Source organism: Ursus americanus, chromosome 15 (assembly GCF_024610735.1).
Source record: "Ursus americanus isolate L20-20 chromosome 15, mUrsAme1.1.p, whole genome shotgun sequence".
Taxonomy (NCBI): domain Eukaryota; kingdom Metazoa; phylum Chordata; class Mammalia; order Carnivora; family Ursidae; genus Ursus; species Ursus americanus.
The window spans coordinates 54,028,167-54,055,741 of record NC_142141.1 but is presented as its reverse complement, the minus strand read 5'-3'; the positions used below and the strand labels follow the sequence as shown (position 1 = coordinate 54,055,741).

Below are 27,575 nucleotides of genomic sequence, written 5' to 3'. Positions count from 1 at the left end.
TGGCAGGTGGGAGAGGAGGAAGTGAAGAAAAGTAACAAACTCAGCTTGGAAGTAGACCAGTGATACGATTCCTCAGCAAGTTTCTCAGGGGCAACTGAGTCCCGCATGATGTCCTAGTGATCCGTGCCCCTCAGCCTTTCCAACATGAAGAGCCCTGAGAGCATGGAACCTTTCTAATCCTTTTCCTCTTTCCCTCTGGCCTGACTCTGGTGGTAGACTGCACAGCCGTCAAGCCAGGTCTCCACCCAAGAACCCTCAGAGGTGCTACCACACAGCTGGCCATGCTGATCGTGATGGTTAAAAAGAATGCCACGTCATCAACCATTTGAAAAGAAAATTCCTTCTTTTGTCAAATATCCTTCAACAGTCACTTGACTTCGTTCAACAGTTTTATGAAGCATATCAAGTCATTCATAACTGGGAGTGTATTTTTCTAAAAATTTATTTTGGAGGATTTGCTTGCGAGTGGTTTTGTTGTATACTTGAAACTGATATAATGTTGCATGTCAATTATACTTCAATAAAAATAAATTACAAATGAAAGCATGTGTAGTTAACTGTTTTTACAATATTACTATTTAACATATTTCTGCTCACATGATTCTTGACTAGCCAAAGGAAAAGAAAAATATCTGTTACTCTTGGAATTCACCCAGCCTCCATACACACGTGTGTGTGTGTGTGTGTGTGTGCGTGTGTGCGTGTGTGTGTGTGTGTGTACACCGATAGATATATGAAGCTCTCATTTCTATATAATCTTGACTACGTGTGTACATTACATTGTTCATATTGTTCTTGGTTGCATGTAATGAAATATTTTGCCTCTTTGGTTGTTTATCCAAGAAGGAAATCAGAAGAGTTAGGTGTATTAATTTTAAAAAGCAGGGGCTGTATGAGAATGTTTACAAGATCTGGTTCCAGTGATGGAAGAAGCCCTAAGTCCTATTATTCCAACAGCAGGACAAATCCAGCAAGGGCTTGCCAAGGATGTGAGGCACCAAGCTACCAGTTTTATCTGTGCAACAACATCAGACGTGAACTAAGTTTTAGCAAAAGAAAATCAATATGCCTAATGCTGTCTAGTTCCTCGAGTCCTGTTCCTCTCTAGGATGCTAAGGGAGGTTTTGCCGGGCCAGTTAACTTACCCAGTGAGGGATTTCTGGCACATTTCCAACTGGTCCAGCAAGTGTGGTAATAGCTGCCCCATGGTCTCATCTCCAACACAGCACTGAACCACATTTGGTATTTCATGAGCCCGAGTCATAATCTTCACCCAAGATTTATCGATATTGGAAAAGCGCTTGGCTTCCTACAAGAATGAGTTGACAATGCACACTTGGACACATCTGTGATCTCAAGGACAGAGCATCTCACACACCTTCCCCTGAGGACAGATTTCTGACCAGTCTGGATACCCCAACTATACATGCCTGAAATGTCACACGTGCTCTATTTCAATTCTCCTTCTCCATCCCACCCCCTCTCTTAAAGAAGGTACCCCTATTATGTTAACTAAAAGAAGACAGATACAGAAATGAAAATACAATATAAGACAGCTTGGAAGGGAAGAACACTCCCAACGGTTTTTGACAGTTATCTCTAAATAAAATGAATTTTGTGTTTTTCAAGTTTTCAACTCTGAGCACTGAATTGTTTGTATATCTCAAAAACAAAACAAACATTTAAAAATAAGATATAAAATTATGGGGTGCCCCGGTGGCACAGTTGGCTAAGCATCTGACTCTTGGTTTCAGCTCAGGTCATGACTTCAGGGTCCTGGGATTGAGCCCCATATCAGGCTCCCTGCTCAGTGGGAAGTCTGCTTCTCCCTCTTCCTCTCCCACTGCCTCTGACCCCACTCATGCTCTCTATCCCTCAAATAAATAGACTTAAAAAAAAAAAAAAAAAGACTCCCTGTGCTGTGCCTCTCCCGACCTGCATACTCTGTCTCTCTCTCTCAAATAAATAAATCTTTAAAATAAATGAATAAAAATAAGATACAAAATTAGAGTATAACCCTAACATTGTAAAATTTTTAAACATAGATATTTTTTCAAGAAAAAAATGGAAAATGCACAGATTACTTTGAGAGAGTAGAAATAATTTTTGTTTTCTTCCCAAAAACTTTCTATAGTTTACCAATAAGCAGGTACCATCAAACATGAGAACAAGACACCCCACCCAGTTCCTTCAATATTGTATGTGAAAAGTTTCCACTCTTAGGTCCAATTTGAGATTCTCCTCCACCTGGCAAGAAGAAACACATGCCCAAATATAAAAGCCAATATAAATACTTAGAATTTCAGTGTGGATATATTTCACTGGTAGGTGAAAAATACATTGACTAACAGATCTGTCTTCTATAATGAAATTGAGAACTCATCATGGGAAAGGTAGGAAGCCTGAGCAAAGAGAACACTCCACATCATCATGCTTCTAAGACTCAAGCCTATTGTTGAAACATTATAATTTTGCAAACAATTTAAGGTAATTGAATAAGAATCCTTGAGATTTGGTAAAAATGTTTTTTTATAAAAATTTCAAAATACTACACTCCATCTTTCCCGTGAGATGATTAAATTTGATGAGAGAAACATGCTCCACAATCTCAAGAAAAGGGCCTTTTTTGTTCTGGAGATTTTTCCTGCCTGTTTCCACCCCCCGGTTTTCCAGTGCAGATATAATTGGGTATATTGTACAGCGTGGGTTGTTTTAAACTGTCAGTAGTAGCAGAACAAATTATCCTCGCATTGTCGAGATAACAAACTCCATAATTCTACACTGTTCAAATTGTACCTTCAAATTACCTGAAGTGTATCAATTATGCATGCATTCATCCTCTGTTTTCTTAACCCTCTGTTTCCTACAAAATGGCACAGTTCTCTAGCGTTCACGTCCCTTCTTCTCCACAATTACTCTTCGAAAAACAGTTCAATGGCAAAAAAAAGACTGGGCAGGGTGTGGCTCAACAAATATTATTGCATTTTTAAAGGAATTATTAGTTATTAGATGATTCTCTAAGTTAAAACCCTGATGAAATCCTAAGGAAAATTCTCAAACCTTGGGCAGCTGCTTAGCAATATCTCCTCCCACAAAGACAGCTTCTAGGTAAATCCACAAGTTCTGCACCATCATCCAGTTCTCAATGATGTCTGTTGAGTTGGAAAGGCACTGCACCCACTTTTGAATCTGGGCCTTGAATGGCATATTGTACCTAAAATGAAAAATACACTCAGTATTTGAGGGGTTTTTTTGGTGTTTTCTTTTCATTGGTATTGTTTTCAAACTAAAAGATTTTGTATCCTAATTCTTACCTATTTCTTTAGGACTTTAAGTTGCTGGCTTTTTTTTTTTTTTTTTTTTTAGTTTTATTTATTTAAGTCATCTCTAGACCCAACGTGGGGCTTGAACTCACAGCCCTGAGATCAAGAGTCACATTCTCTTCCCATTGAGCCAGCCAGGCACTCCCTGTTGCTGGTTTTTAAAATAATGCTACCAAGTCACAAATTCATCACTATTTATTGGACATTGTTTAACTTGTTCTTTCTTGATCCAGAGCACAGGGCGGTGGGAGAAGGTGTGTCATCTGAGGAGCAGATCAGGTGTGAGACTTGACTCTACCCAACTTCTAGAGTAATAAATTTTGAGTCATTGTTGCTACAGCCAAGAGAATGCTATCCTTTCTGCTGACCATCTGTGCCTATTCCAGAGACTCTCTCTGGTTTTTCATATAACATGGAGAATTACAGGGACACAGGACATCAAACAACTAATTCAATGTTCAAATATGACAATCCCTGCGATCTCTCTAGCCTCCCCTTTCCTGGGGCTCTTTCCAACTTCCCATTCACTCATGTCTACTCACTCATGTTTGTGTGTGTGTGCGAGTGTGGGTGTGTTAGGGCTTACACATCTGCGCAGGTACACTCTGAAAGCCACTTTTCAGTCTCTCCCACAGTTAACCTATTTCCCTTTTTTTCTTGAGACAGAAACTGATAGTGGTCTTGCAAAGTCTCTTCTCCTTCTCTTTGGATAGAGAACCCCTTTTTCCCCTGGACACAGAGCTGCCCAGTTACACTACTGAATTTCCCAGCTTCCTCTGCAGCAATGTGCAGTCCCAGGACGAAGTTCCGCATCAGTAGGTCTCAACCTTGGCCGTACTCTGGGATCATCCAGCAGACCTTAAAAACTACTCATGCCTGCCTGGGTCCCACCTCCAAGAGACTCTGATTCAACCAGTCTGAGATGTGGCCCAGGCAGTGGGATGTAAGTTCCCGAGGTGTGTCCAGCATATAGCCAAGGCTGAGAACCACTCTCCTGGATGAGAAGCGGCAGCACTGGAAAGAAGGGGAATTATGGAGGAGAAGGGCCACACCTGGAAAAGACAGAAAAGTGAGCCAGACAAAGCTTGAGTCCCCGAGGAGGACGTGGAGCTTCTCATCAACCCTGCAGATTCTTTTATGTGAGAGACACACAAACTTCAGTCTGACGCGAGCAGTGTTGTATGTGGTGCTTCCGTTACTTGCAGACAAAATCCTAAATGATTACGCTGTTCTCCCTCACTGATCCCTCTATTCTAACAGACTGGACTTGAAGTCTTCTTGTATATTAGTCATATTTGTGAATAAAATTTTCATTCCCATAGTCTTAATTGTTAAACAGACTGTTTTAATATTCCACATCTTTCTGGGTTTTTTTTTTTTTAATTTATGCTTTTCACTAGAATGAAGTTCCATAGCAATGGAGGTCTTCGTTTTATTCACTCTTCTACCCATAGCACCTAGAAGAGCACAGGGCACATAGTAGCTGTTTAATAAACTTGTGTCGACTATGTGTTCCTCGCACAGCTCTTATCTGTGGATTCAATGTCATTGGTAAGGATAGTTGACCAATCCCTAACATAGATAATTTTTTTAAAGATTTTATTTATTTATTGACAAAGAGAAAGAGCACAAGCAGGGGAGATGGAAGGCAGAGGGAGAGAGAGAAGCAGATTTCTTGCTGAGCAGGGAGCCTGACTCAGGGCTTGATCTCAAGGACCTGGGATCATGACCTAAGCTGAAGGCAGATGCTTAACCCACTGAGCCACCCAGGTGCCCCACATAGATAATTTTTACTTAATTTATACATGTACATTTTCTACCTGCCTAGAGTGTGTTATTTTCCACCTATCCATCATTCTACTTGGCTTTGAGTCACAACCAAATTCATTAAAACTGGCAAATCCTAAGCAGCTGAGAGTCAAGGTTACCAATGGTCTAAATCTCTAAGATCTAATTTTATATTCCATATTACTCACTTCAAACACTAAAGTGTACCAAGTAAATGTGAAGAAGAGAAATTTTTATCTAAACAGTATTAAGGGGTTATTAATCCTTACATTAAAATTATTGATACACATATACCCACAGAATAGAGTGACATTTGAAAGACAGAATGCAATAAACTCCTATCTCAGTGATACCCACATGCTACTCTATTGCCATGTATTTGAGAAGATGCTGGAGAACAAAAATTTATTTCGCAAGGAGCAAAAGAAAGCAATGAACCAAGGGAATGTTAAGTTCATGAGTCTAAGGCTCATGTGTCCAAAGCACGATGGCTTTGCTGTTAAGGGTCAAACAAAAGTGTTAGACTAGTCTCGGTCTGTGCTGTTTTACTTCTCTTTATGAGTTCACTTCATTCTCCATCTTAATCTGTCATCTCATTAAAGTATGTACACAACTAAGAGTTTCTAGTCCACAGATGTTGGCACAACGATTTCCCAAGTAGAACGATTATTCTGAAACTCAGCCTAATTTCCCCTGGACTCCAGAGCCTGTCGAGCTGTCAGCTGCGCGGTGAGGCTTGTCAGCAGCAAAGTTGAAATGTTCCGCAAGATCCAAGTGGCTAATTACATGTTGCATTATTTTGTCCAGTTGATGGTCTCAGACACATCCCACAAATAGAGGATAATGAAATAAAAACAGGATTATACATGCTGTGCCAAAAGCTAAAATTATAACAAGGATTTTTAACGTTAAATAAATTGTACGGGGGCTATTGCTGCATTTTAAAAATGAATTTCCCTTAAAATGTTCGTTATGATGGTTCCTGAATCTCAGGGGTAAGACAGACAGACTTCCTACCTGTTACTCAGTAGGGAGCCCAGCAACATCAAGCTGTCCTCCATGCTGGCAATGATTTCTGAGGTGCTGTCTCCCCGCAAGAGGAGCTCTCCACGGGCTTTAAAGCTGCCAAAGGTGAATGCTTTGCTCTCCCACTCGTTCATCACCTGCTTCAGCTTCTGCTCAATGTCCCTCTCTTTCACAGCACTGATACAGATGTCCTATTAAAATTGCAAGCTCTCGTTTTATCACATGAAAGCCACACATCCTTCTTGAACAGTCTAGATTCAGCAAAGGTGAAGCTGAAGCACTATTTGCTTCATCCGTACCTTTCCATGCTGTAAAATGCAATGTAAGAAATGGTGCATGTGTATACAGATACACAGTTAGGGAAGGAGGTGAAGATAGAGCTATTACTAGACAAGAGAACCTTAATTTGTAAAACTTCCCATCAAACTCTTCCAGAAAGAAAGATGACAGAAAAGATACGCAACAATGGAACACTATTCAGCCATGAGAAAGAAGGACATCCTGCCACTGGCGACAATGTGGACGGGCCTTGAGGGCATTAGGCTAAGTGAGATAAGTCAGAGACAAATACTATATGATATGTGGAATACATATATCAACTATACTTATATGTGGAAATCTGAGAAACCAAACTCAGAGTGGAATGGTAGTTACCAGAGGCTGGGGGAGGGAGAGGGAATAAGACAGATGTTTAAGGGTACATACTTGCAACCAGTAGATCAATAAGTCCTAGAGATCCAATACACAAGACAGGGATTATAGATAACAACACTATATTATAAATATTAAACTTCCTAATAGACTAGACTTGTTACCACCACTAGAAGAAATGACAATTATGTGGCGCAACAGAGGTGTTAGCTAACACCACAATGACAATCATGCGGAAATATAAGCGTATCAAGTCAATACATGATACACCTTAAAGTTATACGATGTTATATGTCAATTATATCTCCATTTGGATAAAAAACAGATAATGTAATAACCTTTTAAATTTTGAAACTCTAATCAAAGACTCAAAATTTAATGTGTCTCTAATTTAACTCTAGAGCCAAATCGATGCAGTACGAGAGGAGGAAATTAAATTATATTCTTATAACCCCCTAGCTGACTTTCCCATCATTCCCACTGGCCCTCCCCCAATCCTTTCTCCACACAGTTACCACAGTGATCTCTACAAAATGCAATTCCAACCCTGTCATCTCTGCTCAAAATACATCTCCCAGATGGCTCCCCATTGGTCCGAAGACCAAAATCAATAACACACCCTCGCCATGCTGGCGTTCCTCTGGTTTCCCAAACACACCTCACACCCTTCACACGTGCTGCCCCACCTGCCTGACACTGTCTTCTTCGCACTTTCCAAGCCTCTCCCTGCCTTACCGCACAAACACATGGACACACACCCCCAGCAGTCACGGACATGCACCCCAGCATTCCCTACCTTTATCACCCCCCCCACAACCAAACAGGTGGAGCCTATTACTATAGGCTGTCATAGAGCAGATACTTTTACTTCAATGGTATTTACCACATCTTGTAACTATACCTTTCTTTGGATAATTATTTCACTACAGAAATTATTTAATGATCTACGAATGCAGAAATGCATCTTTAGGTCCCCGACACTTAACACAGAAACTGTCATGTAAACATTTGTTGAAGGAATGAAGAGCTGAATGCCCAGAAAAGAGTTTTAATTGTCTTAGTATGGTTTACTGATCCAACATCCCATAATGTAGGAATACTATCAAAATAAATCCCATGGGACCATCCAATCCCCCCCCACCACCACCACCACATCATGCTTTCTACCAACTGTACCTCTATTTCCTCTTTGTATTTCAGAAGAGGTGCCTCCATGATATTTCTTAACTTAAAGGTTTCATTCCCCACATCCAGACTATGCCCAGTGAGAGCAGCTATCCTTTTCCAGTGCCTCTCCATCATAGCCTTACTGGACATGTGCTCCAGGAGCGGGCAACATTCACTGAAATCATCAATGGTCTTCTTCAGATCCAAGAAAGCCTGCCAGTCCTTCAAGGCCCGAGGCAGCTTCCGACACCTGCAAAGTGAAGCCACCATGAGTGGTTATTCAAAGATGAGCCTGGGTATATCCTGTCCAAGACTGCCTGCTGGCATTTCTATCAAAAACAGTCATTTTGAATACCTACCACATTTTCATATCTCATGACTCAGACAATATCCGTTGATATAACATACTTCTACATTATAGAAAATTATTCCTCCCAACCAGGAAAGGTTTTTTTCCAACTCCCTCATAAAAATTTACTAGGAATGAAAGACATTATTTTAAAAGATAGAGGTGCCTCCCAATTCAACTCAATTCCACAAACAGGTATTAAGAGCCTTCTAAGTACAAAGCACAACAGAGTGTATCAGGCTGTCAACCGAAAAATGTACAACAAATGACCCTCTATTTTCTTTGGGTTCAACACTTAAAAGGATGTAGAAAAATCAGAGGGCTCTTGCTTTTATTACAGGAAGTCATCTCACATAATCTTCAAATGTTGGTAAGTGTAATATAAATAGAGATCAGCTCTCTCCAAGATGCGGAAAAGTCCCTGACCAGATTCATCCAGGTTTAAAGGATATGCTCGTCTCACCATGCACACACAGGGCTAATTAATAAATAGTGTCTGGCAAGGGTGATGTCAACAGACAACAGCAATGCAGCACGATGTGCTTTCAAAACATCTGGGGGTGAGAAGAGAACTTGACAGCCTATCAAAAAAGAAAGCATTTGAGATTCGATAGCTCTGGGCGTGCTAAACATTTCATTTCTCACCTGTTCTGAAACTCTGAAAGTTCGTTGTTGATTTTTTCAATATTCACTTCTGACCAAAGGATATCATGATAGCTGTTTACAGTTTCTATGACGCTGTTGTACAGAGTGTATATTTTCTGTAGAAGATTTAATTGCTTCTTTATTTCAAGAAGCTGAGGATACTGAGTAACTGGCAACCCAAAAAGCTCCTCTCCTCCAGTATAGGTGATGTATTTCCGGTAGATATTATCAAATTGATTCTAAAGAAAAGACAAGTGAAAACTCAACAAGATGATTTACACATGAATAAACATGTAAATGTCAAAAAAATTGGAAAATAAGCAAATGTGGATGATCTATGAGCACAAGCAAGCAAGAATAGTAAATAACTATAGCTAATTACATAGAAACTAACTCCAATTATAATCATCCCAAATCACATTTTTAAAAATATTCCACAATAGACCTTTCTATATTAAGGGAAAAAAATGTACGTATCTAAAACACATTAAGGTTTTGGTTGTTTAGAAGGTCAAAGAAATCAAAAAGATTACCTGAAACATGATAAGCCTATCACTGGCTTCCTGGGGTTTCAAGCCAGTGGCCATTGGACCATTCTGAAACAAAAAGTTAAACATAAAATAGAATGAAGTGTTGCCTATGGACTTTATGAGCTCAAAGTATTTGCACATCAAAGTTAGCTTTCAAGCATGTCACATCAATGACAGGAAACTTCATTTTTTAATTGTAGAAAAGGACTCAGGAAAGTGTCTCGTTTGGAAATTATTTCAAGTCTAAAAATACCACAACTTCTAAATAATACCAAAACTTGTAAATTTCAAGAAATTTTGAAAATTAAAAACAATTACTGTTCATTTCTTAAGTGACACAGGCAAAGAAGGGTCAATAAGCCCTCTATAGGAAGCCCATATAATGTCTAGTTTTGAACTAAAACACTAATGCCACAAAACTCACAGATTTTACCATTCTCATATCTATTTGTAAAGTGACCTATAATCTTAACATTCCTAACATTCTTTCCTACATTAGAACACCTTCAATATGTGGGTTTCTGTGCTTCTTCATCTATGAAGTCAGTGTATGGATTCAATCTCATAACTTTATTAACTTTGTGGTTTGGTGTGTTTTTCCTATGTAATGGGCACAAACTATACCCTTCACTCTACATATTATCTTCCTGTAGTATATTATAATTGGCTAGAAATGGGTCTTATTATACAACATATTCCCAGTAGAAGAGTTGGCATTAAAACTCATAAATGAATGACTAAAACGTGAACTCCATCTGTCTTGTCCACTTTGTGTCTTCAGCACCAAGGACAGTGCCTGGCACCTGCTGGGTACTCTATGTTTGTGAACAAAGGAAAGCTATAGAAGGAGGACTGTTTTAACCATATGTGAATAGTATTTGTCTACACAAGTTTAGAAAGCTATCAAACCACCCCAGGAACAGACCAATGATATAACATGGACAACACTTTTTAAATTCCTATTTCTTAGATTGTTTCCATGAAAATAAAATTTCCACTCCTAGGGAATTTCATTAAACTTGACATACAATCTTTAAACACTTTGCATGCTCTGTTCACTCTGCCCCAAAAATACAAACAGAAAAAGCTGGAGTTGTACCAAATCATAGTCCAAGTAGAACTGGCGACAGTCCTGGAGGAAAACCTCCACGGTGCTAATAAGTTCCTTCCTGAAACTGGGCTGCAGTGAGACTAATTCATTCTGAACTTCGCTGGCACGTGCTAGAAGCTTCTCCCAAGAATAACGCAGAGTATCAACTTTGTCCATCTCTTCCTTTGCTATCAGAAGCCCGTATTTGTTAAGCAGGGCATAGGATTCCTACACAAAAGAAGGAAAATTTAATTTCTGCCAGTCGGATGCATAAATCTACACACTCATTTATTAAAACATTTTTCAAAGCGTTAGACTGGAAAAGATCAGAATGTTAGGGAAACTTCCTAGAGAGGTCTATGATTCTTCTTGAAAACCATAAAAGCTCAAATGAGCAACTGAGCCCCTAAGCTTTGGTTTCCTCATCTGTAAAATCAGGCAAATTCCCTGGCTGTTTCACAGGATTTTTGCAAATATCAAAAACAGCATTTTAATTGAATTTAGAACACTATAAAAACTATAAATCATTACACAAATAAAAGGTATTTTTACTTAGGTCCCTAAATTGTATTTCCAGACTTTGAAATTATATCAACTAAATGAAAAGTGTAAAATAATCTAACTGCTAATATTACGGTTATAAAATAAATCAGGGTTTTAACTCTATCTCATTTCATTGTGTTGGTAAGAGGTTCCAATAGTAAGATACAAGAGGGAACCTGTGTATCAAAGCCTGAGCCAACTCATTACACTCAAGATGCAAAATCCTAGACTACTCTCTTGGCTAAAAGATTAAAATTGGTTTTCATGAGAAAGGATTTTCCCTAAATATCCCTGCCCTACTTTCCCACCATTAGTTCTCCCCATACAGGTAGAATGAATGCCTGATCATTAATTTGGGGAAAAGACTGTTGATTTGGGCAAATCTAGCCCAGTGTCTTTCTCCCTCTTTCTTCTTCCACCTTGAATGCATCCCTCTGGTCTGCCCCCCAGTACCAATAAAGAAAAGCAGGGTAACAGAGGGGCCTGCAGCTTTCCAATGCTGCCTCTGATATGTGAGTTGGTTCAACAATTCTGGGATATAGTGTTCACAAGTGTGACGTGTATGGATTTGGTAGTGTGTGTATGGATTTGGGCGGTAATGGGAATACGGGAGTTGTACACTAAGCCCCATTTTCCAAATAAGTTCTATCAGGAATAAAGGTTTTGATCTTGATGCCAGTTAGGTGTTTGTTTGATCTTGACTACTTGACTATAGTTTTGTTTGAATTCACAGACAGGGGTAAACAGGTGTCAGTCACTGGGCCTCCTCTTCAAACCCCCAGCGATGCTCCTGGTTCTACACAAAGCAGGGACTCTTAAGCTTATGTTTCAATTCCCAAGAAGGGTACAGTGGACCATATGATTTTCCTGACTCATTGATTCATTTTCCTGGTAACTGGACATTTTCCAAAATTCAAAGAGGGATGCAGAAAATAGGACTAGTGTACAATCCTCACCATCAGAATTTAAGTCCAAACATTTAAGTTATGGTGTGATAAAAAGATATTTTTTCTAGTATTATTTTAATGCTATAATTATACTGATCTCATTTAAAAAGAATAACATAGTAACCCATTCCTGAGCAAACATATTCATATAGAAGAGAAAATATGATACAGTACAATTACAAAAGTAATGTATAATGCTAATCTGCATCACTTCTTTGACCCTCAGTTTCCTTATGTTAAAACAGGTGTTTGGTAAGGATTAAATGAGTCAATACAAAATTAATACATGAACGGACACTGTTAACACTTGTAGGGACCAAGGGCAGGCCACCCCAAAATGTGCTACTTTGCCACACTGATTATTTTAAATAAGAGTCACTTAAGAATCAGGTAATGTAAAAAGAACATTCTGACCTCCCCCCCGCCCCACTTTGTCTCCAGAGAGCAGAAAATAGATGTGAAAGGTACCTTCTCTGAACCAGGAGGTAGAGACATCCTAATCACCAGAGACAGGACCTTTAGAGCTGAGAAAGCTATGTAAACAACCCTTGTTACTTTTTAGTAATTTACTACCACAGCCCAAATTCCATTTAGAATTCCTTACTTCAATTAAGCTCCCAAAGTTAAGTTTTCTTTGATCTGTCAATTGCTCACACATTTATTGTCTCTTTGCCTAAAAAGCATAAGAACTGCCTGCCTTGCTCATTTCTTTAGGTCTCAACTTCATTATTGGACCTCTACATACACATAATAAAACTTTGATTTTTCTCCTGTTGATCTGTCTCATGTCAGTTTAATTCTTAAACCAGTGAGAAGAACTTGAAGGGTAGAGGATGAATTTTTCCTCTCCTACAGCTCCAGCCAAGTCCTGTTTACCAAGTCCCAACTGCTAGGAGTGCTGTCTGTAGGGATCACAGCTGCCTCTTTCCCAGGAAAACTGTCCTCAGCTAAATGGCAGCCTCCTCATGGGGAGATTATGGTCAATGACCAACTGACTTGGGGGTATAAAGGGCAGTCCTCCTTCCCTCAAGATAGGACCAACTGTGTGGTATAACTCATGATCCAGAGCAGCCCGTGGATCTAGCAGAAATCAGTCTACAGCTACAATCACACTCTCACTTAGCTACCCCACCCCTGACCCAAACTCATCATTCCTGTTTCCCTCACCCCCTTCTCCTGTGGGCACTCATCAATAGATCACTTGTGCAGAAATCCTCATCCCAGGCTCTGCAATTAGGAACCTTAGATGTCATGTAAAGGACCAGAACTGGCCCACAGAAGGTACCCTATAAGGTTAGGTATCATCATTACAGAAATTGTTCTTAGATTAAGCATCCATCAGTAACTACAGACCAGACCTTGTCAATACTTCAGCTAATATCACTCAACATGTGGAGATATTTCCATAATGAACAAATGATTATCAATCACCTCAATAGGTCCTACTTGAAAGTCAATGGAGATTTGCTGCTCCCTGATTTCTTTCAGTGCTGCCATAGCAATGCGAATATCATCTAGGTCTTTAATCTGATGATTCAGTTTCTTATTGAATTCTTCAACAAGTGTAAAAATGTTTTCCATCTCACTCCTGTATTTTTTGTTACAGTGACGGCCAATGACAACCATCCAGGCCTTTGTCTCAGTAGTCAGAGTGAACTTTAAGTCAGCTGTAAAACCCAAATGTTTGAAAATTTTGAACCAGTATGAAAAGACAGGGTGCTATTGTTCACCAATAATAAATACTTTGCAATTTACAGCCCTGTAGCGTGTAAGAAAATCAAACTGGGAAAAAATTAGATTTTCCTACTTATTATATATTCATTTACGAAGCTTGTCTTACAACAATTTGGAATGTATTTCAAAATGCTAAAAAAAAAAAAGTACATTATCAAAACCATTGGAGATAAGCCTCAAATGTTTATAATTATTTACTAAAGGAAGGGTAAATTTTAATTCCAAATACAACATGCTCATCCTCTTTCTCTGAATTAGCATTTATTTTCAAGGTTTAGCAGCAAAGTGTTCAAAATAGTCCAGAATACATAATTATGCAGAAGGGAATTAAAAACAAATCTACAAATTGGTCTTAAAACATGAGGCCCATAAAAGGAAATTCAATCTTAAAGATAGCTAGAACTCTCTGGAATGCTAATCTAGGTAAAGAGACGGAACAATACTGTTGAATTTTTATGACTGCCTGTGAGAAAATGAACCAACCTGTGTACAGAGCAACAGCACCCACACAGATGCACTCCGGCTCAGCATTAATTTCCTGCTCTAGCTTTTGGAAATAGAGAATCTGAGATTCAAATTCAGAGAGCAAGGGGCTTTTCGTAATAAACATCATAACCATTTCTTCTTTCTCTTTTTGCCAAATATGATTGTAGCATTTGAAGCAATCCATAGATGTAATAACTTCCTAGAATACAAATAACAGATTTCTGTTGAGAGGAAAGATGTGAAAATGGATGTATAAGTGAGTATTGCTCGATTGCTGTTGGTTCCCACAAATCTATTAAAATCCACAAAACTGGAATTAGATACATTATGAACACGGTAGATCAAGAGTAGTAACATCAACCTGTTAGCCTTCCTAGCCAAAAGGAGAAGGGGATAGTTTCTAGAAACTAGAAAAAGAGAGTCCACAAAGACTCTTTTGGACAAGAGCCTCTTGACTGGAGCTGGCCTTTTGTTCAGAAACCGCAGTTCAAAATCATTTATTTATTAATTATTTATTATTTATTAAAGCAAGGTGCTATGGAAAAAATCACTTTGAGGTCACTCTCTTCCCCCCCCACCCCCCACCACCCCCCATCATCACCGCCCCCAAGAGTCTCTCATTGGTCAAATCTATTGAAAGCCTCAATGGAAATCTATTAATTTGTTCCCAAAGGTCAGAGGGTAGAGATAAGATCTGGAGGGGCAAACATAATATATCCAGCATCAAACTGCACTGGAAGATTGCATGGAATCCCATAAAATGTATAAACCCATTGGATTGGGACGACATCTGTACAATATGAAATCTTCCCATCCAGGAACACAGTATATCTTTCCAAATCTTCTAATTATTTTAAATTACTTGTTAACTGTTATGGGAATCTTCATAGAGACCTCACACACCCTTTATCATGTATGTTCCTGGACATTTTTCAATGATATGATTATTGTAAAAAGAATCTTTTTCTACTGTTTTTATAACTGGCTATGGATGGCATATAAGTTTTAAAAAATTGATTTTTTAAAAAGCAGTCCTGTTTGCTATAAAGTGTGCCTCTGTGAGGTCAACTGTCTCACTCACATTTGGTAAACTAGAGAAGGATGTCAACATTATGAGGTCACATCAGATGCTATTTTTCCCAGCACTTTGTTCTGTACCAGCTAAAGCAGCAGGCCATGGAGGGGCACAGGCCTTCCACACAACTTTTTCCTTTGAGAATGTTCTTTGCATAGTCCAACCTGATCTTTCTATATTTTATCCTTGTTTCCATAATTCAGCAGCTTCAACTGTTTCTCACACCCACCTTTCACCAAGTTTCTTTCACCTTTGATAATAAAGCTCTTTACTCACTATACCATTATTAAATGGGTGAATATTTTACTGTGATTGTCATAGTTTTTGTAACTACAAAATTTTCTAGGTTTTGACTGTCTGCCTCAAACCTCTTTTTCTCATAATCCATGTTATAGTAAACATACAACCTTGCAAAAGAGGATTTTTAGGAATATGTTTATTGTATTACAGCAGAAATGACCATAATGATCTTTCAGCTAACGACTTAACTCTCATTGGGCCATTTTTTTTTTTAGATTAGCCTTGAGGATTTACATGAAGATAATCATTATCATCTACAAGTAATTAAAGAATTGGCTCCTCATTTCTAATGTTTATACCTGTTGGGAATCGACTTTTCTTATTGGCTTATAATTTCAGAGTTACAGCTACATGAGAAAAAATTTTTAAACTGAGATGGAATTGAAAATGCCATTATTTGGGGGGAAAAATATGGCATTACCAACAGCATTCTAAATGGCCCAATCACTTCAGTAAATTTTACCAACCTGTACGAAAACCAAGCAGCTTTACTCCACCACTCCCCACACGCAGCTGAAATGTCCCTCACAGTGCTTCAGGTTTCATAGCTATTGAGAATTCCCACCCATTAAAATGCACAAAGCTAAGCCTGCCACTACTTATTCCAACCAAACCTATCCCCCGGCTTGGGCTGAGATGTTGACATGCATACCCAGTATGTATTTCAACAGCGTGAAGACATTCATTCACAATCATATGATGTCTTGAGAATGAATTACAGATTATCAAAGTTGCCTGAAAATGGGTAGAAATTCCAGAATCCTGAGCTCTTTTAACACCCTAGACTTTATAATATTAAGAATATACCCTAACTAAATAAGTTTTAGACTGTCATTTATCTTTTCTGACAGTGTCACTCTTTATTAAATTGGAACTTTTTAAAGTGGAGGTAACCCACTGTATGTTAACTATACGGGAATTAAAGTAAAAGCTTAATGTCAAAAGTATATTAATAAATAAAAAATACATAAGGTGGAAGTAACCTAGAGTTTCAAGGAAGAATTGCCTGAACTACATGTGTAGAGCTGTTCTGCTCAAGTTATTTTTCTGCCAAGGTGATTTCGATGGTTCAGTCCAGCTCATCTTTTCAAGGCAGGCAGTGTTGTAAGCTTGATGGCTAGCTTATGGATCTGCTGAATGCAGGTCAGATTTACATTCTGATCCAATCAGCTGTGGCAAGAAGAAAAGGGCTGGGATCATAGGATTTTCCATGGTTGAGGCAGAATCACCCAGAAGGGTCCTTGGCTGCAAAGGGCTGGCCATGTCTAGTACGATGACTAAGTGTGTATTTATTCTTCCGGAAACAATTTGTGCATCTCATCAATCCGAAAAAAGTCCTTCGAGTTATTCTAAGTGCCTGAGATTTGCACAGTTCCTTCATATAATATAAACGCAAACGTAACAGAAATAATATAAAGATAAGCATTTTGTCGCCAGCAGTATGCTAATTTCAACTACTATGACTTACCCTTCGATTTTCATAATCATGGATGCTTATATTCAGAGAAAGTAATGAGCTTCATTATTGATTTATTTTATTGTATTTTCCATGATTACTGCAACATTCAAAAATAGATCTGAATGTTTATTATCATTATAGACTACTTACCTTTATCATTTATATGGAGCTTGATAAACTAAGCACTAGATAAATATTTGTTAAATTGAATTATGTGAACACTGTCCCTAGGGCAAAATTAAATATAGGGCCTTTAATATATTAAGAAGGGAAAATTGAAAATGCATAAATGCAAAAGCTTCCAGTTCCCTCAGGAACACATGAAAATTAAACTTAATAATATTTCTTCACATGGTTACAGCAATGGCAGCTTTTCAAAATGTTTTCAAACAAATGAAGCTCATTCTATTAGAACTGACTAACAGAAAAGATGTATTTGCAGAGTGACAACCATTCCCTCAACACTGAGAGACATTTTTGAAGAGTCAACAGGTCTTAGGGGCAATGTGAATATAGATTTTTTTAAGTAGAAATTGACTTCAGGGTTTTGAATTGTTCTGCAAGAACCAATTCACCTGAACAGAAAAAGGAAAGCTGAGAGAAGAGCAGGTTGGAAGAAAAGTTAACCTGAATTTACACCCCTGTCGAGTATAAGTTTGTACCGATAACACTACTGTTTGGTCTGTTCTCTGTATTATCTTATTTCCAAGTGGCAATACACATAAATTTTCAGCTGATATTTACCTGACTACACAAATATGAAAAACAGACTATAAATCTTATTATGTTTCAAATGATACTAGTCAGTACTGGTATCACTGATTCTCTGAAAGTGAAATGCAACACCAGTTTGCTTTGAAACATATCAAATTTTTTAACGATTAGGTCTATTTGTACTCAATCAGTAAATACATAGGTTTACAGCATTAGAACACAATATGAAACATAGGAATAATTGTTCTTTGTCACCTTGCAATCTAGGAAGAAAAATCTTTAGTTAAACAAACGTTTGCCAAACACATGCCAGGTTCCATAGTTCCCCACCAGAGGCACCATGGTTAAGGCACAGGCTGTTAGGACAAGCTTGTGACCTTCAACCTCGCACAGGAACACACTGCAAAGTGCAGGGCTCTGACGGCAAGTCCTTCTGGCATACCTTTTTGGTGGAGTTGATGATTGTGCTAAGCACAGAGACTAGTTTCACAATCTCTTTGTTGTCAGACACATTCTTATAATAGTTCCTGGTTTGTACAGGAATGGGTAAGTTTACAGATGCTATCTCGAAGGTATCTAAAAGAAAAAAAAAGGAAAGAGAGAGAGAGAGAAAAAAGTTTATATCAACAGCATAGGGAGTATGCTTTAACATGATGAGGGGGATTTCTGAAAGGAAGACATTTCTGTAAAGGAAGAACCTCTGACAATCTTATCCTTTGTAAAAGCAACTGAAAATGAGGAACATTTGTCAATATCAGTTTTTCAGGACTCTGGACATTAACCAAAGCTGGCAACAAGCCGAGTAGTGCTTCTTTATTCCAGAAAAAAATGCTAAAATTGTGGTACCAATAGTGAGTTTCGAGGTGTTTTAACTTCCTTAGGCCCACGGCCCCCTCGGTGGCAATGTGGTCGCCTTGAGAAACACAGCCACAGCCTAGCAGTCACCAAAGGGGCCAGACTGCATTGGGAGCTCCTAGAGAAGCCGGAGAATTGTCACTCTTTGACCCATCAGGAAGTTCTCTGGAAATGCCCCATTCAGAGTTTATTGTTACTTGACCTGACTCAGAACTCACTGAGTAAGGGGGAAAAAAATCCTTATCACCACAGGTATTTGTTAAAAAACACTCAGCAACAATTAACTTCACGGATGACTGAGACAATGATATTAGTTGAGGCAAATAAGAGGTTGACCAAAAAAATTAAAGACCCGGGGAATGGGATATCCACAGAGGGCATTGTGAAGCCCTGACCTATCCCTTGGGGTTCTAGAAAGTCATGCATCTGTACAGAGCTATCCACATGCCTAGGAAAGACCTAAAATGCCCCAATCTTTTACTTGGGCCTTACACAATCAAGTAAATAAAAGCTAAGGCAGTATTGAAAACCTCCTGAGCTTTCAGGGTGCTCCAGCACCCATACCATTCCCAAGCAAAGGGTATAAGACTTAACGGTTCAAAGGATTAAGGAAATCTCTGTGCAATCAATAGCTGACCTTCAAACTAACCAATCAGAGACTATAATAGTGCACACCACGGGAAAGACAAATTTTACAGAATTAGTCCCGGAAAGTCAATACAGCCAATAACGAAACAAACAGTAACAACAGACTCTTGTCGGGGGGAAGATTAGCAGATTTTCAGAGCTGCCACATTATAATCTTTAAACTATCAACTTTTGGAGGTCCCTAGGCAGCTCAGTAGGTTAAGCATCTGACTTCAGCTCAGATCATAATCTCAGGGTCTTGGGATGAAGCCCCATTGGATTCCACGCTCAGCAGCGAGTCTGCTTCTCCCTCTCCCTCTGCCTCTCCCCCTGCTCATGTGCTCGACTTCATGAGACTGAAGTCCTTCTTATCCTCCCCGTTCCTAGCATTACAGTGGACAGAAATCAGTGAGACAGCCAAATCTGTGACGTATACACTAAAGACACACGATTTATATTAGAGCCATTAAAATACATGGATTTTTATAATATATTAACTTAAAACTGGCTTGTAGATTAATATTCCAATCAACACTGAGTTAGGAATTACACGGAGGGAAAAAATCCATTTGAGCTCCATCAATGTTGGTTTTCAATGAATAGTTAGAAAGAACTAAAGAAACATTCACCTTGAGGTTCATTTTCACCCATTTCAGCATCAGAATCACTGTCTTCATTATTTTGCAAAGCAGCCATTTTTCTCTCCTGCATCTTTTTCTACAAAGTAAAAGGACATTTTTCAGCTCAGTCCCATCCATAAAAGCAGCAGCTTCCATATGAAATGAAGCCTTCATCCCACACCCACCTTGGAGGGCAGCTCACTGCTCCACTGTCTAACCCCCTTGGTGACATTGACGATGCACTCCACGGCTTTGTTCAGCGTCTGCTGTAGGTCCTCCAGGGCAGGGACCACGGCGATGTTGGGAATGGCCAGAGTGATGCCTGCCCGGAAGATGGGTGGGCTGCTCTGCTTCAGCCTAGCGGCACTCTTACTGTCTGAGTTAACATAAAAGAGGGAAGACTTACGAATGTAAAATGGGGTCTATTTCCTTTTAAACCAGGAAAATTAAAGCACCTGGAACAATACATAAGAGATACATTATCAGACAAATATATGGGGGATGAATGAAAACTGCGGGGGAACTCATTTTGCTCAATATAACAGCAGTTCAGTGGAACCCAACACACTTTCTGCTGATATGGTCTTCTCCATAAAAGGCCACCCACTATGTGGATCTGGCTTAATGATGGAAACTGTAACCTAAAACACTGCAAATGAGGCTGTCCACACGCCAGCATGCCAACGAATTAGTTAAATGTAGAATAAGGAAGCGAGGCATGAAGAACAAGAAGAGCTGTCACAATAAGCCAAGGTCAGAACAAATAACCAGTTTGGAATGTCACATAAAACCTATGCCTCTTCTACCACAGTGTGTATATAATCCAAACTGGGAGCAGTTAAAGAGTGGAGAAGAAATAAGGCGTAACTCATCATTTACATCCAAGGGACTGTTCAAGTTGCCTATAGGTGTGAGTATCAGCATAGGCATAAATACATAAATGTGAGTGTGTGTGTGTAACTTTACAAAGTTGGAAATACCTGTAATATATAAAGTTGGGAAAGACATGTGATTTAATATTCAGCATATCGACCAATGCTTGATAAGTTCTAATACTATCCCTGGGTTAAATAAAAGCACTATCTGGAACTAAAAGCGTGGAACTCTTGGTTCCATGCTACCAATCAAAAATTTCTTCAATGTATCCACTTTTATTCATCTACTTTGAACCATAAGAGATGCTTCCCCTTAAATGCCAATATTCAAAATGGGGTTTATTACCCTATCACTTTGCAATTTTAATTAATAATGTATTTTCGTTTTTAATTTAAAATTTAATTTCAGAATGTCTCTAGATTGGATGGATTTTTGCGGCTCATCTGGGAAATGCAACACCCATTTCTGAATTGTGCCGTAGAGAAGATGATCATATTAAGAATGAACAAACCGGCTGGAAAGTACTAAATTGATGCAAAAATAGTAAAGAAATGTTCTGCTTTGGAGAGTATGGATTAATAAGATCTACTTCATAGAACTGTTGGGATAATCAAAGTTCATAAAGTATAAACTGACAAGGAGGCTCTCAATAAATGGTGGGTTTTTAAAATTCTTAAGAATAACAGGAATACACACATACACACACAAGTAGCAACCATGTCTAGCCTGCCAGGAGGCAGACTGTGCGGAATTATTACCCTGGAAGTTCGTCGTGTTGGAGGAATGAATCCGCCTGCGGATGGCCTCTAGTGCGTTCCTTGTAACTTTCAGGAGCGCGTCCATGTTTTGGTGGTTGAAATGGGACAGCAGCCCACAGGCTTCCTCCTCTAACACCTCAGTCTCCTTCTTCTTTCTCAGGATTGTTGCCAAAGGCGGGAGGCCTGCCGGGGCCTTAAGGGATGATGTCAAGGTGTCAGACTTTCCTTCTTCTCTCTTTGCTGTTACAAGATGAGAAGATTGAGAGAGATGGTGAAAGAGAGAACCATCTACTGCAATTAAAGGGAAGAAAATTAAGATAATTACATGCAAGTTGAATAATACTTAAACATCAGATTTCCTTGAAAGCACATCCATCAAAGAATAAGAAGAAGAAATTGGGGCACCAGGTGGGCCGATGGAGGCCTCTCCTCCTCCATGTGAGGAAACAGGAGGAGAGACAGGCGCTATGGCTGTAAAAACAAGACCAGACCTCAGGGACCTGGGTTCTGATGCTCTTTCTTCCATCAATAGCCATAAAGCCTTGGGAGAATCACTTTCCTTCCCTGCCTCTCAGTGACCTCATCTGGCCCACGAAAGGTTTGCTTTAGTATAGGCAGATGTACTCCAACGGGAATTCTAATCCATCATCCATCCTACTCTACTGATAAGGTACATGCGTGTACAGTTTAACAAAAAATAATGGGAGGAATGACAATATGCTCAGAATCATAATTTCAGATTTATAAATGTCCTTATAAAATTGGGAGAGTGTTTACAGAAGTGTGAGACCAATCACTACGTAGGAAATGAAATCTTAGTTTTCAATAATGTCCTAGAAAAATAAGACCCTTCCATGACACCATCTCTTACCCGAACTTTTGTTTTTTGAATCAGCACTATTCACATTAGACACTTTGTCACTTTCTTCTTTGGCTAGAACTTCCACATCCAGCAACATATTTATTAGCTCATTCACTGCTTCCTCCACTAATGAGCTTTTAAAATTTAGTATCTGAGCACCCTTTACACAAAGGTCCTATCAAAAAAAGAACAATTAACACAGTGTCATATTTGTTTGTCTAGCTCTTCACACCACATCAGTAACAGTAGTAATGCCACAGATTCAGGATCTAGATGGGTTTTGGCCTCCAACAATCTTGGCCACACCCCTTATGTGACTCCAGGCCAGGCATCCTGTAAAAGAATGCATTAAAGATAGGAAACTGTCTCTCTTCGCAGATGACATGATACTCTATACGGAAAACCCAAAAGACTCCACCCCTAAACTACTAGAACTTATAGAGCAATTCAGTAATGTGGTGGGTTACAAAATCAATGCTCAGAAATCAGTTGCATTTCTATACACGAACAATGAGCCTGAAGAAAGAGAAATTAGGGAATCCATTCCATTTACAATAGCACCAAAAATCATACGTTATCTTGGAATTAACTTAACCAGAGACGTAAAGGATCTATATTCTAGTAACTACAAATCACTCTTGAAAGACATTGAAGGAGACAAAAAAAGATGGAAAAATATTCCATGCTCATGGATCGGAAGAATAAACATAGTTAAAATGTCTCTGCTGGGGTGCCTGGGTGGCTCAGTTGTTAAGCGTCTGCCTTCAGCTCAGGGCGTGATCCCGGAGTTCTGGGATCGAGCCCCATGTCAGGCTCTTCTGCTGGGAGCCTGCTTCTTCCTCTCCCACTCCCCCTGCTTGTGTTCCCTCTCTCGCTGGCTGTGTCTCTCTCTCTCTCAAATAAATAAATAAAATCTTTAAAAAAAAAAATGTCTCTGCTACCCAGAGCAATCTACACTTTCAGTGCCATCCTGATCAAAATACCAATGACATTTTTCAAAGAACTGGAACAAACAGCCTTTAAATTTGTGTGGAACCAGAAAAGGCCCCAAATCGCCAAGGAACTGTTGAAAAGGAAAAACAAAGCTGGGGGCATCATGTTGCTGGATTTCAAGCAATACTACAAAGCTGTGATCACAAAGACAGCATGGTACTGGCACAAAAATAGACACATAGGCCAATGGAACAGAATAAAGAACCCAGAAATGGACCCTCGGCTCTTCAGGCAACTAATCTTTGATAAAGCAGGAAAAAACATCCAGTGGGAAAAAGACAGTCTCTTCAATAAATGGTGCTGGGAAAATTGGACAGCTACATGCAAAAGAATGAAACTTGACCACTCTCTCACACCATACGCAAAGATAAACTCCAAATGGATGAAAGACCTTGATGTGAGAGCCATCAAAATCCTAGAGGAGAACTTAGGCTGCAACCTCTTTGACATCAGCCACAGCAAATTTTTTCATGACACATCTCCAAAGGCAAAAGAAACAAAAGAAACAATGAACTTGTGGGACTTCATCAAGATCAAAAGCTTCTGCACACCCAAGGAAACAGTCAAAAAAACTAAGAGGCAGCCCATGGAATGGGAGAAGATATTTGCAAATGACACTAGAGATAAAAGATTAGTCTCCAAGATCTACAAAGAACTTCTCAAACTCAATACACATGAAACAAACAATCAAATCAAAAAACGGGCAGAAGATATGAACAGACACTTTTCCAATGAAGACATACAAATGGCTAACAGACACACGAAGAAATGTTCAAAATCATTAGCCATCAGGGAAATTCAAATCAAAACCACATTGAGATACCACCTTACGCCAGTTAGAATGGCAAAAATGGACAAGGCAGGAAACAACAAATGTTGGAGAGGATGTGGAGAAAGGGGATCCCTCTTACACTATTGGTGGGAATGCAAGTCGGTACAGCCACTTTGGAAAACAGTGTGGAGGACGCTTAAAAAGTTAAAAATTGAGCTACCCTATGATCCAGCAGTTGCACTACTGGGTATTTACCTCAAAGATACAGACAGATGTAGTGAAGAGAAGGGCCATATGCACCCCAATGTTCATAGCAGCATTGTCCACAATAGCCAAATTGTGGAAGGAGCTGAGATGCCCTTCAACAGATGACTCGATTAAGAAGATGTGGTCCATATATACAATGGAATATTACTCAGCCATCAAAAAGAACGATTTCACAACATTTGCAGCAACATGGATGGGACTGGAGGAGATAATGGTAAGCGAAATAAGTCAAGCAGAGAAAGACAATTATCATATGGTTTCACTCATTTATGGAACATAAGAAGTAGGAAGATTGGTAGGAGAAGAAAGGGAAGAAGGAAGGGGGGGTACAAAGAAGGGGGAATGAACATGAGAGACTATAGACTCTGGGAAACAAACTGAGGGCTTCAGAGCGGAGGGGGTGGGGGATCAGGATAGGCCGGTGATGGGTATTAAGGAGGGCACGTATTGCATGGTGCACTGGGTGTTATACGCAAGTAATGAATCATGGAACTTTACATCAAAAACTAGAGAGGTACTGTATGGTGACTAACATAACATTATAAAAAATTATTATAAAAAAAAAGAACACACTTATCACAATGAGCACTGAGTAACTGTTGACTCACTATATTGTACTCCCGAAACTAATGTAACACTGTATAGTATACTTGAATTTAGAAAATAGTAACTGAAAACTAAGAAAGAATGTCCTAAGCAAAATGGCAAGAAAAATATAAAGTAACTAGAAATAAATCTAATAAAAGATTATAAGCCTTAAAAAAAATAAAATAAAGATAGGGAACCAACTGGAACAGCACAGGCAGACCAAAATTACACCTACTTCTCCAACAGTGGGGGAAATAATCCGAAAGTTCATCAGCAGCCTTTCTTTCCATGAAGAGTTCTTTATTTCACATCAATCTGCTCTAGCCAGCCTTCCTTCTCTCCTCACCTTTGGCAACAAGCCAGAGTCAGCCCCTAATTCACAGATTCCTCTCCCCTCTTGTGAGATTCCGTGTTTCTCAAGAATGAGATTTAACAAGTATAAAGTAATATGATTGTGGCACTGTGATCTTCTGTAGAGATAGACAGATAATGGATGGATGGATGGATGGATGGATGGATGGATGGATGGATGGATGGGGATAGAGACAGATGATATAGACAGTCAGTGATTTACCACCTGGTTGGGCAATAAGCCCATGCAATAATAGACTCTCTTGGTTGGTCACAGGGTCCAGTCCCTTTCCAAGCCCCACCATTACTCATCTTGAGACTCTTCTAATGTGCTCGTGGACCATCTACTCCAAACGTCAGCTTCATGACTCATTTACCTCCTCATCACCAATGACTTTCACCTCCATTCCACTGCTGCAGAGCACATGGCACTTTGATACAATTACCATAGGAACATTCTGATGTGTCCTGAAATAAACTATTAAACTTCTTTACCATCAAATAAAATACAAAGTAAGAACTTCACTCCCAATTCAGAACTTCACCCAACTACCAACCTCCATCCCTAGCCTTGAGACCATTATGAAAAAAAGGAGGGTCGGAGACTGGGTAAGGGATGGGATAGAGTCAGCACCTTCCGGTGATAAGTATAGACTCTGGCACCAAAATTCCTGGGTTCAAGTCCTAACTCTGCATGATTCTGGGAAATTCTTGGTTCCCAATCTGAAAAGTGGTGATTATGATAGAACCTACCTAGTTTTGGGGAATATTCCATAAGATAACATATGTAAAATACTAGAATAGTGACGGGTAAGTACTCAGAAAGCATCTGTTTTTATTACTAGTCAGCAAATCACACATAACCACAAGACCTACATTTGCCAGGCTTATTCATCTCATTCCACAGAAACCAGCTCCTTGTTCTCTGAGAGATCACTAATATTTTTTTCAAGTCTGTATCTTAAATCCCCTCACTCTACACACTATTTCCTAATGACTTGGTTTCTCACTTCAACCATTCTTTTGCCAATATCTTTACTAACTCTGTCATTCCCTCAGCCTTCCACTGCCCCACCCAGGAGAAGCCCAACCCATGTGAACCAGGTAACCAACCCTCTCCACTTCCATACACAGGTCAAGGCAATGCAGGCGCCTTGTACTGGGAATTCGTGGTCCTCAAATTCAGTCAGGCCCCTAACACTACCTAGGAATGATTCTACATGACTATAGTCACATTCCTCTACCAGGCCCCATATCAGCTGTATCCTCAAATCCTTGTGTCCTCAAATCTTTACACCATCCTCTTCCACATACTCAGCTAATGACCTTGATTTCCATAGCACAAAGCAAATGACACAGGGACTCACCCAACTCCCTGACCCCATGCCCTCACCCAGAAGACAAACTGGCTTCCATCATTAACCCCTTTTCCTCCTTTTTCAGTAATGCAATATTTCCCCTTCTGTTTAAGAATAATTACTTAACCTGAGGTCTAAATCACAGACTCTCCTCCTTCCCCGGTTTCCATGCTTATTAACCATTCCCTTTCTCCTTCCCCCTCAGCATAAAAACATACTAGATGAACACCAGTGCAACATCTTCCTCTTCCTCCAACTACCATAACAAGTTTCTGCCTCAGGGCCTTTGCATTTTCTGTTCCTTTTCCCTGGAATTCTCTTCCCAGCATTATTCCCATGGCTTGCTCCCTCGCTTCCTCTGCTCAAATGTAATCACAGAAGTTATCCCTGTCCATCAACATAAATCACAACTCTGTCAGATACTCCTTTACTTCATTACCCTCTTAATTTTTTTCCATTGAGCTTATCACCACCTGACTTCTGTTTTCTTGGCTTTTTTGTTTGTTTGCTCTTCCGTATGCTGCACTTGAAAAGGGCTCCATGAAGGCAGGGAGTTCATCTATTTTGTTGACAGCTGTATCTCCAAGCAGTGGTTTGCACAGAAGCACCATAAAAATTGTTGAAGAATAAATGAATTATAAAAAATAAACAAGGGATTTGGGAAAGCACTCACTTAATCGGTAATCACTGATTTTGGTAATCAAAATGCAAATTAAAATTAGGTTCTATGATTTTGCTACTTAAACTAAAATTAATAAATTAGAATTTCTGATTATTTATTACAATAAATTTATTGTATTTTATTTATAATAAATTTGTTG

At 39.2% G+C, this 27,575-nt stretch overlaps 1 protein-coding gene across 3 annotated transcripts in view; it reads right to left on the bottom strand.

The window, feature by feature from the left end:
* DNAH5 (dynein axonemal heavy chain 5) overlaps positions 1-27,575 on the bottom strand; it is a 259,271-nt gene that overhangs the window by 143,794 nt on the left and 87,902 nt on the right. For all 3 annotated transcript variants that reach the window (XM_087867971.1, XM_045787153.2, XM_087867972.1), the window contains 14 exons: positions 22,435-22,600; positions 21,564-21,803; positions 20,115-20,305; positions 19,939-20,026; positions 18,270-18,403; positions 14,277-14,478; positions 13,491-13,726; positions 10,579-10,797; positions 9,483-9,545; positions 8,950-9,188; positions 7,965-8,205; positions 6,129-6,328; positions 3,061-3,214; positions 1,146-1,309 (listed from right to left, as the gene is read on the bottom strand). In XM_087867971.1, coding sequence (XP_087724097.1) covers positions 1,146-1,309; positions 3,061-3,214; positions 6,129-6,328; positions 7,965-8,205; positions 8,950-9,188; positions 9,483-9,545; positions 10,579-10,797; positions 13,491-13,726; positions 14,277-14,478; positions 18,270-18,403; positions 19,939-20,026; positions 20,115-20,305; positions 21,564-21,803; positions 22,435-22,600 — 2,537 coding nt within the window. The remainder of the gene's footprint in view (positions 1-1,145; positions 1,310-3,060; positions 3,215-6,128; positions 6,329-7,964; positions 8,206-8,949; positions 9,189-9,482; positions 9,546-10,578; positions 10,798-13,490; positions 13,727-14,276; positions 14,479-18,269; positions 18,404-19,938; positions 20,027-20,114; positions 20,306-21,563; positions 21,804-22,434; positions 22,601-27,575) is intronic.